This window comes from Podarcis filfolensis (assembly GCF_964270895.1).
Source record: "Podarcis filfolensis genome assembly, chromosome: 6".
NCBI classification, from domain to species: Eukaryota; Metazoa; Chordata; class Lepidosauria; order Squamata; family Lacertidae; genus Podarcis; species Podarcis filfolensis.
This window is the reverse complement of record NC_139609.1, coordinates 79,550,468-79,566,737: the sequence shown is the minus strand read 5'-3', so window position 1 is coordinate 79,566,737 and position 16,270 is coordinate 79,550,468. Positions and strand designations below refer to the sequence as shown.

The following is a 16,270-nucleotide window of genomic DNA, read 5'->3' as shown; positions in this document are numbered from 1 at the left end:
CCTCCATCTTTCCCAACATCAGGGTCTTTTCCAGGGAGTCTCTTCTTATGAGGTGGCCAAAGTATTGGAGCCTCAGCTTCAGGACCTGTCCTTCCAGTGAGCACTCAGGGCTGATTTCCTTCAGAATAGATCGGCCTGATCTTCTTGCAGTCCATGGGACTCTCAAGAATCTCCTCCAGCACCGTAATTCAAAAGCATCAATTCTTCAGCGATCAGCCTTCTTTATGGTCCAGCTCTCACTTCTATACATCACTACTGGGAAAACCATAGCTTTTACTGTATGGACCTTTGTTGGCAAGGTGATGTCTCTGCTTTTTAAGATGCTGTCTAGGTTTGTCATTGCTTTTCTCCCAAGAAGCAGGCGTCTTTTAATTTCGTTGCTGCTGTCACCATCTGCAGTGATCATGGAGCCCAAGAAAGTAAAATCTCTCACTGCATGAATAGGGAAGCGTTTTAATGTTCTTGTATATAAAACCCAGTCAGGTGGTCGGGGTACAAATAAACTGTTATTATTGTTGTTATTTGTGCACCTTCGGCCAGGGTTGCAACCAGTCCTATATAATACAGGATTGTCTCACATTTCAGGATAAAATGTGACGTCCTGTATTGATACAGTTTTGTCCTATATTTCAGGTCTTCTCTCTGCCAAGTTAGGGATCATCTCCAGCTGCATGTGTTTGAAGGGATGTGTGGAAAAGGTCATGTGTTTAAGCTCTGGGTAGCCAAGCACAGATTGATTTACAAGTTCATGTATGTGTGTGGGGGGGGGGGGGGTATGTGCATGACAGATTCCAGAGCGGCCATCCTGTTAGGCTGCAATAGATGGTAATGAATTGCTTTGAAGTCACTTCAGCACCAGATTAATCATTATTATTATTATTATTATTATTATTATTATTATTATTAAATGCCCTCAACCGCCCCGCCCTGTATGTTGCCAGAATAAAGTTGGCAACTCTGCTTCAGACACACACATAATAGGAGCTTTTGAACGTAGATGAGGAAAGGAGATAAGTGGGAGGCTGTCGTGGGAATGCACACGATTAACCATGACATCTAGCTCGTGTTTCCATCTGTGCTAGAAATGCTTTGGTGTCTGTGTATCACTGCTGCCAGCTGCTGAGCATAACTGGTATAGCACCTTGCCACCCTTTTCAATGCACATGATTTCTGCTCATGATGCCATTGCGGCAGTTATTTGCAATCCCACTTTCAGTACTTGTTGTGCCAGCAGAAGTTTTGGGGTAGTCATACTGCTTCATTTCTAGTCCCTGCATAACCTGTATATTCCTGCTGAAATGATGTAACTTCATACTGCAAATGTGTTGGATTTTTATTTGTTTTTTTGGTCCCATTTTAGTTGCCCTGGAGCCCCTCTGGACAGCAGTAAGGCATTATTATCATTATTAGCAGTATACACCTGCAGGAAAACACCAGACCAGGATGGGCTTTTATTTAAAATGAAGCTTTCAGAAAGTTGCAATAAAGCTTTCAGAACTAGGACAATTGTACACCATATGCTGGTCCTGGGTGGCTACTGGGTATTAGCAAAGCAAAATATTCACTATGCTTATATTCCATTCTCTCGGAAAGCTCTGAGTGCTTTATATGGATGGGGCAAACAGGGTTCTGCTAAGATACTGCTCATGTGCACACACAGCAGCTTAACCTCAACAATGCTGCAGGCGTCACATGCTCACTTTGCAGTGCTGTAGTCAGCAGACACTTTGAAAACAGGACTGAAATATTTAACTTCCGGCTACCTGCTGCACGTTGCTACAAATTTTATACATACAAGAAGGGCAGATGAACATGACATGAAGTTGCATGTAACAGTTTGCCCTGGTTTTTATTTATTTATTCATTTGATATATATATATATTTAAAAACTACAGCAGCATAGGTTGCAATCTTCCTTGGAAGAGCAGCAGCAGGGGACTGGATGGTTCTGAAAATCACAGCTACTTTTTCTCTTGAAAAGGAAAAAGATGGTAGAACTGGTGCACTTCTGTCCAAGGGCAAAACAGTTTACAATAAAATTATGTAAACATAATTGTACATGTTTATACCAGGGGCATCCCTTTACAGCAGGTGTAACCAATGTGGGGTCATCCAGATGTTGTTGAACTCCCAACTCCCACCAGCCCCAGCCACCACTCAACTATCAGACATTAGGGGAGTCTGACACACTGCAAAGTGCTGGATAAGTAGATCCTTGTGTTGCAACCACTGGCACCACACATAGGGAAGATTTCCTTGAATGGAAATCATTGCTATGAACGTATCATTCTTGGCTGGATTGGGTGACGCATAACAAGCTGTTCCATCTATCTGCCAGTATTGGAACACACTTTGGCTGGTTCCAGACAAGATGTTTATTGTGGAATGAGTGGGGTCTCATTCACTCAAAATTTTACAAGGGAAAGTGGACCAGACTTTATCAGGCATGTTATACCTGTGTTTTCCTCTATAGTATCACCCCATCCAACTGGATACAAATAGTTGATGAAAGCTTTAAATCATTACATTTGAAAAAGAAAGTTCGTTTTTAAACTTTTATTTACCACCTGATTAAAGCATGGAATACAACAGTATTATACATAATATTTTTTATGTAAAAAACTTTACATAGCTTTTCATAATTATATAATTATTCTGCTATTCTCTCAAAAATGTATACATCCATCGGGCAAGGAATGCTTTTCATTAACTTAATGATATTAAATGCACTTCATAATAGAAGATCTCTTAAGAAAAAAAGTAGCTTGTAACTAATTTTAGGCATTTATATAGGTAAAACATTTTGCACAAAGTATATTTTATTTAAAGTTGCAAAGAGATATTCTGGACAAAATGTCAAGACATTTAGGAACTGCACCTCTCACAAATTGTTTCAAGCCAAGGATCATATCATCTGATTAAATGTTAAAATAAAATTTGGGGGCAAATTTCACTGGCCATTTTACACTGGCTTACGTTATCTTCAAACACGATTGTGCTAGTGGTAAGCAAACTATCCTTATAAAATGCAACGCACAAAGATTTAAGCAAACTTTATTCCATCAACTTTGCTCAAAAAATAAACCAGCTTGTGTGCAAATATGCAGGCTTAAGACATTTGAGCCTCAGTTTGAATTTATACTACAGGCCTTTAACATACAGGAGCTGTACTGGACTTTTGTTCTATCTCTGGTTTAGAATTTAAATAAATAAACTTAACTTTCAGAAATGGGTGCAAAAATAATAATAATAAAGCTCCATAAGACAACCCTCGAACCCTTCAGGACATCTGTCTATGTTAACCGTTTTTCCTCACCTGTTTACTGTAGAGTGCGTCTTCCAAATATTGACTACGTGTAGATTTGTACATCTTGTCAGACTGTATTCTACACATTTTACTGTGGCATAACTTACTTTCATCAGTTTAAATGTCTCCAATTGTAAGAGTGCTCTGTGGGCTACTGTAGATACAATGCTGGACAGCCACAGTTTAAAGAGAATATGAGCAGGCTTTGTGTGTTCTTATCTCCCTTCTCCAGTTCCTATTCCTGCTGCCCCATTTCCCAATTCATAGTTTAACAATGTGTCTGCATCAGCAATAACCAGGGTTAATGCTAACCAGAGTTTACATCTTAAAACTGTTTGAGAAGCAGGTCTGCAACCTCTGGTTTAAGAGGAAACCTGATGACTGTTAACCACGAGTGCAGACAGTAGAGTGGTAAAGCTAAACCATGGTTAATGCTGATAAGGACAGAGGGTAGGAATTCATACTAGAAATGGGAGGAAGGGGCCTGTGTTCTGCATGTGTCCGTGGGTCGCTCCTGATCTCTAAGTTATGGTTAACGGATGGGCAGAAATATGTACATAGGACCTTACACAAACCTCTAATCCTACATTGGCTCCAAGACACAGAATTCTGCTGCTAACCTGTACCAGCTGAATCAAATTTCATGTGGATCGAAGGAAGTCTATAGGAGGTACTGTGTTTAGTCTGCAGAATCTGCTCCATGATCTGCACTCAAATGAATTGCTGTGAAAGCAGCCGGAGAGAATTCCTATCATTGTTACGATTGTCTGTGGAGTTTGGTGCTGACAAAATGGAAAGGTACACTGAAGCCCAAAGCCACTGCAAGAACACATCCAGACATTACATGTACTATATCAATCTCCACAGATCTAGTACACACACTTTCAGGAACATCTGGAGTAAGGATATTATGGAGTCTCTCTCTCTCTCTCTACACACACACACAGATCATATGGTAATCTAGATCCCCGCCTCCGCCCCTCCAAGTGTCATTAAATTAAAGTTCAGCAATTTGAAAATGTAACTGTTGACTGCTAACAGCTTACTGAAGGAAACGAAGTCATTTAACACTAAGGCTTTAAAAGGTTCTAAGTTGTATGATCAGAATATTATCTATAAGCTAAGATCTCACATATAAAGCTTCTTCATATTATTTTACATTGCAAAGTTCTGGAAGATACTATTACAGTCCCAAGGGTATTGCACTTCTCTTTCAGATTCTGAAGCAGCTGTAATGTTGCCATGCTCTCTTAATAAAAGACAAACAGCTACAATTTTGAACAGGTAACACTTGACAAAATGGGGTGGAGGCCAAGCTGCATTCATACAATGTATTAATAGCAGAACTATAGCAGTGGAAAAAATAAACAGCTCAATTAAAGAATATGTCCAATTAAAGAATATGTGGATGTAAATTTATATATTTATATATAAACAATAAATGACTTGGTACACAGTGAAATACATATCTATGATGCAAACTTAAAAGTTGAAATTTCTTTCAGTTTTGAAGAAAGTCAGATTATTGTTTTTTTCACTGTGGCAAAATGCCACCACAATCTTTTAAAATAAATTACTCACATTTCTGTCAACGTACTTCATATGAAACAAATGCTGCAGCTCTTATGCAGAAAAATTCTTTGGTAGAGAAATTAAATGTCAGAAACTGTTCTTACTTATATTAATGACCAAACACAAATATAAAGCAAAATTAACTTGAGATAGAGAAAGAGAGCACCAGTATTTAATAAAACAAATCCAGCCGTCAATTCTGGTTCTCCAAAAACCGCAACAACTTTGGTTGAGCTAAACAGCCAAACTCAATTTACAAAGCAAAAAGTTCCAAACACACTGAACCCCAATCACATTTCAACTTGGGCGTTATCATTTTCAATGGAACTTCAGGAACGCTTGCTTAGGATTGCAGCCAACCAACTACCATCTCCCCACCCCCAATTAAGTTAATACTTTTACCATTCTTATTTGCAGATATGGGTAAGTACAAAATATGCTTAATAATACTCTTGCGCTTGCATTTTTTAATATATATATACACATTTGGACGGAAACAATTCCCTTCCTGCCCTCTTATGCAAATCTTACACTCATATCGGAGAGTTGAAATACAACTAAACAGGTTCTAGCCTGCTATACCGTACAAAACTATTTCCTCTACTAGGCCAAGAATACTAAGACATGGTCTTACAAATAAACAAAACAACTCTACCCGCCGACCCAAAGTCAGTAGAGCCAATAGAACTGCACTGATAAAACTGCAAGTTTGCTTCCTATTGCCCCTAACAAACAGGATTTCGTCACAAGTACATGTGCACTTATATTAATAAACCAAGTGGTCCCAATAGGAACCAGACTCTTCGCCCTCATACAACTATTGACAATAAAGTACTAACCAAGCCATTAAAAACAACCGCAACTCACAATTCTGCAATAAAAATAGAAATATCTTAATGCACATTAAAGATAGACTGCTTCTACCAAAATGTTAATCTATATATTATTCAAAAGGGGAAGGGCTTGACCAACTGCTATACATTTTAATTCATTCAATGTGCAATTCAAATATTAATTCAAAAGTTTCGTTTTGCCATTTCCTCCATACTAGTCAAGAATCAGAAGAATTTTCAAAGATATCAAGCTTCGTGGTGCATTCAAGGCATGAGAGATTTAGTAATGGGATTAAGAGGCTCGTGTGTAATGGTTTTCTCCAGCTACATTTAGTGTGTGTGTGGGGGGGTAGTATTTCCTTTGCAATACTGTATACTGCAAATTAATTTCTTGATACAGATCTAGTATCAAGGGTATTTACTTATGATGAAAAACAATGAAGGTCCAGGCCAACACGATATGGCGCAGTTCTGGGAATGATTTACCACACACATTCTGCAGCATGTAAGTTGGCAGGGAGGGTGATGAAGATCAATATCTCTTTGGATTCTTGCTAGGTTGTTGGTTATACTACCGCCCAACTGCCATCTTGCTATGACTTTGCAGAATAGACAGCACCAAATCATTTTTTTAAAAAAGTACCCCGTATTCACACAGAGGTTGAATCCACCCAAATGGGGGCGTGGGGGACCAGATGTCCCAGCATGATTTTCAGATGAATTTAAGCCCTCTCTTAAATATTTATTAATACATTTGCTAACATCACAGGCCTATATGAATATATTCGGTATTATCTCATTTTCCATTCATTCATCATTTCCAACAGATTATGGGCAATTAGCTGAAAGGCATTAAGAAGGAACCATTGCAAACAACAGATTTGAAGACACAAGCTTTGTGATAAGAATGACTTGACATTTACTGCATTAAATTGCAAAATGCTCAACAGCTATTCTTATAGGGAAGCCAGATTTTTTATATATATAAAGGAGACAGTTTTCCTTTAGAAATGCTATTATTTTGATCTGTTCCTGTGGTTGTTTCATCTTCTTTGAGTACAATCTCCCTCTCTCTGCATCCATTCGTTGAACTTAGCACAGCTCAAGCTTTGGGAAAGAGCAGTGATGGAGCTACCATGCAAGCGAGTGGGTCCCCGTCGTCCGCAACTGTCCTTCAGGAATCCAGATTTTGAATACTACACCTATGCGCAGGAAAAACTTCCGCAGTACCGCTCGGAGCTCTGGGATAAGGTCAAACTGCATTATCTCACACAAGTAGGGGTAATATGTTGAAGCATGTGCTTTGAACTTGGAAGGGAAAAAAAGGGGGGGAATAAGATTGTTTAAAAAAACAGCACATAATAATAATAATAATAATAATAATAATAATAATAATAATAATATTAGAAGGAACCGAGCTCTCACAGTCAGACTATGACAGGCATCCCCAAACTCGGCCCTCCATATGTTTTGGGACTACAATTCCCATCATCCCTGACCACTGGTCCTGTTAACTAGGGATGATGGGAGTTGTAGTCCCAAAACATCTGGGGGGCCGAGTTTGGGGATGCCTGGACTATGGGGTAAGCAACATCTAGGTTTGGAAACTGCATGCCTCTTGAGGCCGCCAATGAACCTGTCCTTCAGTTTCTTACCTAACCAGAACAGCCAGTCCAAGCAATTTTCTTGACTGAGTCAAAGCAGAAAATGCCATTGCCCTTCAAGTTAAGGTTTGTCTTAACTTAAGGCCAGTCAAGTTATCCCATAAGCAACGTTCCCCTGTTCCCTGGGATTTAAAATAGTATATATTAAACAGTTACCTATTCTGCTGCCCTTTCATAGCTTTAGAAATCAGCTGCCTGAGGCGGCTAGCTCCACTTTGCCTAATGGTAAGACTGGCCCTCCAGTAACCAGAAATTCCCCCAGGGATCAATTTATTGTAGAGGTGGCCAGTGAGTAGTGGTTCCCAAACTTGAGTCTCTAGCTGTTTTTGGACTACAACTCCCATTATCCCTAGCTACCAAGAACATTGGTCAGGGATGATGGGAATTGTAGTCCAAAAGCAGCTGGAGACCCAAATTTGGGAAACCCTACTTTTCCCATTCTATGTCAACATGTAGCAATATTACCTAATTTTAAAGAAATCTTCAAGTTTTAGGCTGCAACGCACTAAGCACATAACATTGAGATAGTCCATCTAAACCATGGGTGGCTAACCTGTGGTCCTACCTGATGTGGTTGAATTCCAGCTCCCCCCAGCCCCGTGCATTCTGCAACCCCAGTCACAGAATTCCAGAACAGACACAGCCTCTCCTTTTACAGATATCCATGCCTGAGTTGGAGAAGGGCCAGCACCACCACCACATGACAATTTAATTGTGATGCCCTTTCATACAATGTGTGTGTGAGAGAAAAGGGATACAGTTTCATGTTAAAGTGTGAAAATAATGTGCATGAAACCAAGGTGAGAATATTTTCTTACCTTTTCATCACTGACTTTTAGTGTTTTTGTTAGAAGTAACAACAGGAGATTGGTCCAGGCCTCTCGGTGGCTTTCTGAGTTCACGGTGATAAAATAGGCCAACGCCTCACTGCACACACTAGAGAAAGATTATGCACCCACTCAATACATAGAAAAAGGAATCGTAAGCAAATGGAATCAACAGGTGTTGCGGTCTACCCTCAAGCCTACCAGTAAACGTGGAAGCTTGATAGGTTTCACTTTAAGTGGGAAGAGAAAAGTGACAAAACATTCAGTGGGCAGGATTCAACTAATGCAAGACACGGCTGTTCCCTTCTATGCTGCTGCCGCACATAGACCTGCCCCCTAAAACTGGCTTGGAGAACCCCTAGAACAGAGTGGCAGAAGAGGAAATGGGGAATTGTTCCATCTGCAAGCAGAAATGCTTCTACTAATTGGACCATTATCACAGTGCTATACTGAATTCCTCTCAATGTCTTTTTATTTCATTATTTGACCTTTGTGTTTTCTATTTAAAATCACCCGGCTGAAGCTGCAAGTGGGCTTGGAAGTATTGCAGTTCAATGTACAAATGGGCGATTTTCTTTATCTGGTATCCATACAGGCTGTCCTATGTCATTTATAAATAGGGTCATCTTTTCACTCTCTGAACAATTTCACCTAACTAACTAGAAGCAACACTTTACAAAAAGCACACTGAAGCCAGAGTCAAAAGCTCTTTTATCAAATGGTGTGGAAGGGATGAATGGCCTGCTCCAGGTATCAGGTTACTTTCACAGACACATTCCAGGATGGTCTTAATGGAAGGCCCAGATTTGAACACCCATCACTTTTTATTACCTTGACTAAAATTAATAGGAAGATTAGGGGGAGGCATTCCATACAGACACTGGAATCCTCCAGCCAAAAGCAGTCACTTGACTGGGCAGCCTAGTAACATCTTTGAAGGGTAGAAATAATGCTTACTTCAGGAGTCTCTCTTGTATAGCTTCCCAGGAGTCTCTGCGATTTTCATCAACGTACATTCGGAAGAGGATTCTCAGACAGCAAGCCAAACTGCTGGTTTCTTGTTTTAAAAGATTAGGCTTGGATTTACCCTTGAACCCTAGAAATCAAGGACAGCGATATAGCTAGATAACTATATCTGCATGTCTGCTCCAACTCCAACAGACATGCATTCATACAGCTTTTCCACACTGTGAGGTCCCAAACACTCATTTGGCAAGACACATATGCCTTTGAAACCACATGCAGGTAAACACTATTGAAGGTAGAGCCATTTGGAGAAAGGAAATGTGCAGCTTCACTTAAACCCTGAACAAGCCTCTTAATGCAACACTTGGACCCTGACTCCACATTACACTTAAATGCCCATAGTTACCACCCAATCACTTTTAAAACTGGGGGAAAAAATACAATTTTAGGAGGAAGTGGTTAGAATAGAAAAGGGGAAGGGGTACTTAACCCTTCTATAGGTATAAGGTTTACAACAACTCAAAATATGACATGCTCCCTCTGTACCATAAGGACAAAATAAAAGCCGTTAGCTTTGGCTTCATTTCACTGAATCTAACCCTATCTTCTGGAATCAAATTTATGGAACTCCTACATGATGAACGGATATGAACAGCTATTGCATACTGTGATCTTCATACGAGGCAGGGATGGGAAACCTGTTGCCTTCCAGAAGTTGTTAGGCTACAACTTCCATCACTCCTTTACCACTGGTATGCTGCCCGGGGCTGATGGAAGTTGTTGATTCCCCATCTTGATATAAGATAATTAGCAAGGTACATTTCTTAATTGGATTATAATATTCCAAGTTATACATTTAACCTCAAAATCAAAATAATAAAATTCCATGTTATTAGATCAGGTATGGTGAATCTGTGGCCCTCAAAATATTGCTGGACTACAGCTCTCATAAGCTCCAGATAGCATGACCAATGGGCAAGGATGATGGGAGTTGCAGTCTAGCAACATCTGGGGAGCCACCAGTTCCCTGAACTGGATTCATGTACTAGACTTGCAATTTTTTTGCTTACACTGCTTTAAGTATATTTTTTAAAAAACCCTTTGTGCACCACACACTTGGTGCTTACCTGCTCTCCACAGGACAGTTCTTTGTTCGTAATTTGAGTTAAAAGCTTTTGAAAATGAATGGGACTCCTGCAAACAGTCCAGCAACTTGAACAGGTGTTGGGAAGACATGTATTTGTACATTCCTTGGTCTTCAGTATCAATGTGGATGTCTGTTTCTAGTGTGTCCCTCTAAAATGGAAAATCAAGTTACAAGAAACATTGACTGAAGGAATAGGTGTAATCATAATTTTTTTTAATCAGAGTATATCACAATTTCCAAGCGCAATAGACCAATTTTGGTATCAGTCCAGTGCACCTGGATGCATCAGTTGCTATCCCCCCCCCCCCCCGCCAGAGCAGAGGGCACATGCCACAGTTTCTGGTATTGGTAAAAGAAGTGTCATTATTCTATGCAGAATCACCATGAATTGATGATGCCTCCCAGTTTGTGGGAGGCAAAACCAACAAAATCACAGATGCACAGGTAGAATATGTGCCAGTTGCTTCTGGATGCAATTTAGGAAACAAATGTAGTTCTGTTATCGGAAACGTAATCTAAATTTCTCTCTGGTTCACAGCAACATTTGTCCAGACAGTCGGCACATTGGGTCTTCTGGAGAAAAACAGGCTGGTATCAGTTTCAGGGGTATCCTTCATTTTCACTGATGACTTTGACCTATCTACAATTGTTCAGTAGCAACACTTTATTTGCTCACTTCATGCTCTTGTCAGACAGAGCCGAATGCTAAGCCTCTTCAGCTAAATTTAAGGCACTGTTATAGCGGGACCTCGCATACAGGGCAAAGGACTGTCAGGGCACAGTTCACTCCCTGTCTTCCATACTAGCTGATAAATGTTAAACAAATGGGAAATTCAAGATGTGACTCTGGAGAAGAATGTGAGGTTTCTTACCTGAGCGGCAGCCATATGCTCAGCATCTTCCTTCTTGCTCGTTGCTGGGTAAAATACTATGTTATCAATGGTCTGTATCAATTCCAGCTGCACAACACACTTAATAAGGAGGCTGGCAAAGAGTTTCTGGTCTAAGAGAATATCAATATGATAGGTCTTAGTTTCAAAGTAATTTGGCTGTATGCACTAAAAACTAGTGTAGCCAAATATAGGTACCCTGATGTCACTTTCCCCTGGTTCCCATCATCCAACAAGATTCCTCCCAAGCATATACTGTGCAATATTCTCTAGCAACAGGGAACCATGGATTTCATGAGCTACCGTGGTGCCAGTGAAAATTACCATCATCCCTAGACTAGCACCATGCCATTGATAAAATAATACTTTAGGACCCCCCTGAGACCTCCGGGTAATGGCGCGGTATATAAATTCAATAAATAACAACAACAACAGAATACATTTTCCTTTTTAAGTAAGATAGCAGACTTTTGTGTCACTGCTACATGAATGCTCCTTAAATTGCGGTTAAACAACCAGCATAATTTGACCTGGAAAATGGGGCTGTAAACCTCTCAGAGGTTATAGATGATTATGTGGCATATGAATCCTGTTAAGAAAATTTCAAGAATCTATGAATCCCATCGACCCAAGCTCTTAAAAAAAAAACAACCAGCAATAGGCTGTCAATGGTTGTGGGCTGCCGTTTCCAAGGCTCTTGCACAATGCTACAAATCTGGAAACAAATTTGTACACAAGTTGGCAGCAACACTGTAGTGGAGGCTAGGAACTAATGATGCCTGAATGCAGATGGTGCTGAAAGCAGAATGGAAAATCTCAACAGCCCTTCAGCACAATGAGGTGGTGTTGCTTGCAAGGGGACTTGGGTGAGGAGTGGATAGCCCTCAAAGATAGATGATAGATAGATGTTGAGGAGATTGAAGTGCAGACTTACTTGAATAAGGGCCACCTTTCCAGCTTTCATCTGTAGGATTTGAAAACTGGCTCTGCCCCCTTTCTGAAGCATTTTTATCTATGCTGCTTAATGACTGGCGATCTAGATCCATATCCTAGAAGTAAACAGGAGCAATTCAATAATAAAGAATAATAAAAAAAACAATATATTATTATTAATAATAGTTTAAAACACACCCAAAGATACATATTGCTGCTACTAATATTTTTATTTGTTAATAAATATGAGTCTAATGAATGTTCTTGCAGATAACTCCTGTTTCCACATTAAATGTCTATAATAATAATAATAATAATAAATTTTATTTATATCCCGCCCTCCCCAGCCGAAGCTGGGCTCAGGGCGGCTAACAACAATAAAACAATACAAAAGTACAACACAAACAACGCTCTAAAATCATTCATTATAAAATTAATTAAGTTCAAGCCACTGGCCACTATTGGGCCAGAGCTCCGCGAAGATTGCCGAGGGAGGGAGTCAGGCTGTGCCCTGGCCAAAGGCCTGGCGGAACAGCTCTGTCTTGCAGGCCCTGCGGAAAGATGTCAAGTCCTGCAGGGCCCTAGTCTCTTGTGACAGAGTGTTCCACCAGGTCGGAGCCACAGCCGGAAAAGCCCTGGCTCTAGTTGAGGCCAGCCTAACTTCTCTGTGGCCTGGGACCTTCAAGATATTTTTATTTGAAGACCGTAAGTTTCTCTGTGGGGCATACCAGGAGAGGCGGTCCCGTAGGTACGAGGGTCCAAGGCCGTATAGGGCTTTAAAGGTTAAAACCAGCACCTTAAACCTGATCCTGTACTCCACCGGGAGCCAGTGCAGTTGATATAGCACCGGATGAATGTGATCTCGCAGCGAAGACCCCGTAAGGAGTCTCGCTGCAGCATTCTGCACCCGCTGGAGTTTCTGGGTCAGTCTTAAGGGCAGCCCCACGTAGAGCGAGTTACAATAATCCAGTCTGGAGGTGACCGTCGCGTGGATCACAGTGGCTAGGTCAGGGCGAGAGAGGTAAGGAGCCAACTGCTTAGCTTGGCGGAGATGGAAAAATGCCGCCTTTGTTATAGCTGCAATCTGCGCCTCCATGGAAAGGGAGGTGTCGAAGATTACACCCAAACTCTTAACGGACGGTGCTGGCACTAACTGCGCCCCCGCAAGAGATGGGAGTTGCCCCCCCAATCCCATATCGTCCCGTCCCAGCCACAGGACCTCTGTCTTCGAAGGATTTAGCTTCAACCGGCTCCCACGTAACCATCCAGCCACAGCTTCCAGACATCTGGTCAGTGTGTCTGGGGCCGAGTCAGGATGGCCATCCATCAACAGATAGAGTTGGGTGTCATCGGCATACTGATGGCAACCCAGCCCAAAACTCCGGACAAGCTGGGCGAGGGGGCGCATAAAGATGTTGAAAAGCATTGGGGAGAGTATCGCACCCTGAGGTACTCCACACACCAAGGAGTGGCGCGATGACAATTCCCCCCCAAGCGCCACCCTCTGTCCCCGACCAGAGAGAAACGAGCGCAGCCATTGAAGGACTGTGCCCTGGATCCCCACGTCGGCAAGGCGGTGGTCCAGAAGTTCATGATCGACCATGTCGAAAGCTGCTGACAGATCTAGAAGAATCAGCAGCCCCGACCCGCCTCGATCCAGCTGTCTACGAAGATCATCTGTTAGGGCAACCAGAGCTGTCTCGGTCCCATGACCAGCGCGGAAGCCAGACTGGAATGGATCCAGAGCCGATGTTTCATCCAGAAACCCACCAAGCTGTTCAGCAACCGCTCTCTCAATCACCTTACCCAGGAACGGAAGATTCGAAACCGGGCGGTAATTGGATAGATCTAAAGGATCTAATGATGTTTTCTTTAAGAGCGGGCGCACCACTGCCTCCTTCAGTTCCCCTGGGAATGTCCCCGTGCCAAGGGACAAATTGATGATATCCCCCAGGAGGGCCCGCACCTCGTCTGGACACGCTCTAATCAGCCAAGACGGGCACGGGTCGAGAGGACAGGTGGTGGGCTTTCCAGCTCGGAGGAGTCTGTCTACATCGGCTGGGGATATCCGGTCAAAGTGGTCCAATACTGGACCCGAGGACAGTCGAGGGGCCTCCAGTTCATTTATTGTATCCAAATTGGCAGGGAGGTCATGGCGGAGCAACAAGACCTTCTCCGCAAAAAAGCTCGCAAATGCCTCACAGCCGTGTGTCAAATTGTTATTTAAATTTGGCTGTCCTTCAAGGGACGTTAAAGACCTGATTATACTAAATAACTGCGCCGGGCGAGAGCTAGCGGATGCAATGGAGGCCGAGAAGTAAGACTTCTTAGCAGCCTTCACCGCCATCTCATAGGTTTTCATAAAAGCCCTATAAGATGTTCTTGAGGCTCCGTCACGGGCACCCCGCCATACTCGCTCTAGCCGTCTGAGGTCCCGCTTCATTTTCCGGAGCTCCTCGGTAAACCAGGGAGCCCGGTTTCTGCGGGGTCGCAGAGGGCGCTTCGGTGCGATCTCATCGATGGCTGCCAGGAGCTGGATATTCCAGCCCTCAACAAGCTCAGTCAATGAGTCGCCAGGGGGAGCAAGGTCCCGCAAGGCTTGGCGGAATCTATCAGGGTCCATCAGCCTCTGCGGGCGAGCCCAAATCGGCTCGGCACCTAAGCAGGGTGGGGGTGGAAAGTCAATCCTGGCTTTCAGAGCGTAGTGATCAGACCATGGCACCTTCATCGAAGGAGACATGATCACATCTATACCTGCACCAAAGATCAAATCCAGCGTGTGGCCTGCTTGATGTGTGGGGCCCGAAACAAACTGGGAGAGCCCTAGTGTCGCCATGGAAGACACCAGGTCCAGAGCCTGTGAGGAGGGAGTGGCATCAGCATGGATGTTGAAGTCCCCCAATACCAATAGGTTAGGGAACTCCAAGGCCCAGCCGGCCACCGCCTCCAATAGGCCTGACAGGGTGGCTGCTGGTGCGCTAGGTGGCCGGTACACCAGCCAGACAGCCAAGCTCTCCTCGGAGCCCCACACTAGGCCAACACATTCAATGCCGGGGATCGATGGTGATGGTAGAGCCCTGAAAGAACAATCTTCCCGGATTAATAATGCCACCCCTCCCCCCCGGCCCACATGAAGCCGTCACATACATCATTTTGCGCACATTTTTTTCAGCTAAGGAATGAGTAATCAGAGCACTTACCAAGTGCTTTTCAGATGAATCATCTTCCATTCCTGCTGGTCTCCATGTCAGCAAGCTTCAAGGAAGAAAAAAAATTATCAGAAATGTAACCTAATTTGAAACCACTTTAAATAATCTGCATTTAGAATTATACTCACACATGAGGAATTGTAGTTTTGAAGATCTCTAGCATACAATTGCAGGTTTGGTCCCAGACTTCATGACTGAATTTCTGCCCATTTAATATTACCAGGCTTTCTAGGCAGTTGGTACCCGATCGAGCCAGCTGTTCATTATCTGCAGAAAATGAAGAACCAGCTTAAAAAAAACCACAATCCTCATTTATGCAAAATTAAAGAACATTTACAGTGACTATAGACACACAGTGTCAGAGATCAATGGTATTTATAAACCACCTAATAAGAAGGACTTGCAGTTGTTTGGCACTTATTCTTACTGGGAAGTAGTAAGTCAAGGCAACACTGCAAAATGAGACAATGAGATGGAGCAAATGTAACATTATATGTATATTGTATTCTTTTCTTATCTTCCCCTCCCCAGAATATTTCCTCCCCACCCATGATTCCCTCCTATATGCAGTGATGTAAAACCATGGTTAACATTAATCATGACTCTTAAAAACCAAAGCTTGAAGTCTATTTTAAACCAGTTTTAATGCCTGGTAAAAAGGTAAAGGCACCCCTGACCATTAGGTCCAGTCGTGGCTGACTCTGGGGTTGCGGCGCTCATCTCGCTTTATTGGCCAAGGGAGCCGGCGTACAGCTTCTGAGTCATGTGGCCAGCATGACTAAGCTGCTTCTGGCGAACCAGAGGAGCGCACGGAAACGCCGTTTACCTTCCCACCGGAGCGGTACCTATTTATCTACCTGCACTTTGACATGCTTTCGAACTGCTAGGTTGGCAGGAGCAGGGACAGCGGATAGCTGCCTGA

General features: G+C 42.6%; 1 protein-coding gene across 3 annotated transcripts in view; it reads right to left on the bottom strand.

Annotated features, from left to right (window-relative positions):
• Window positions 1–2,541: 2,541 nt before the first annotated feature.
• ARFGEF2 (ARF guanine nucleotide exchange factor 2) overlaps window positions 2,542–16,270 on the bottom strand; it is a 51,565-nt gene continuing 37,836 nt past the window's right edge. For all 3 annotated transcript variants that reach the window (XR_014549154.1, XM_083618309.1, XM_083618310.1), the window contains 8 exons: window positions 15,477–15,615; window positions 15,340–15,394; window positions 12,141–12,255; window positions 11,189–11,319; window positions 10,297–10,465; window positions 9,161–9,299; window positions 8,195–8,312; window positions 2,542–7,020 (listed from right to left, as the gene is read on the bottom strand). Coding sequence is in view for 2 of the 3 variants with exons in the window: in XM_083618309.1 (XP_083474435.1) it covers window positions 6,844–7,020; window positions 8,195–8,312; window positions 9,161–9,299; window positions 10,297–10,465; window positions 11,189–11,319; window positions 12,141–12,255; window positions 15,340–15,394; window positions 15,477–15,615 (1,043 nt within the window). In the remaining variant the exon portion in view is untranslated. The remainder of the gene's footprint in view (window positions 7,021–8,194; window positions 8,313–9,160; window positions 9,300–10,296; window positions 10,466–11,188; window positions 11,320–12,140; window positions 12,256–15,339; window positions 15,395–15,476; window positions 15,616–16,270) is intronic.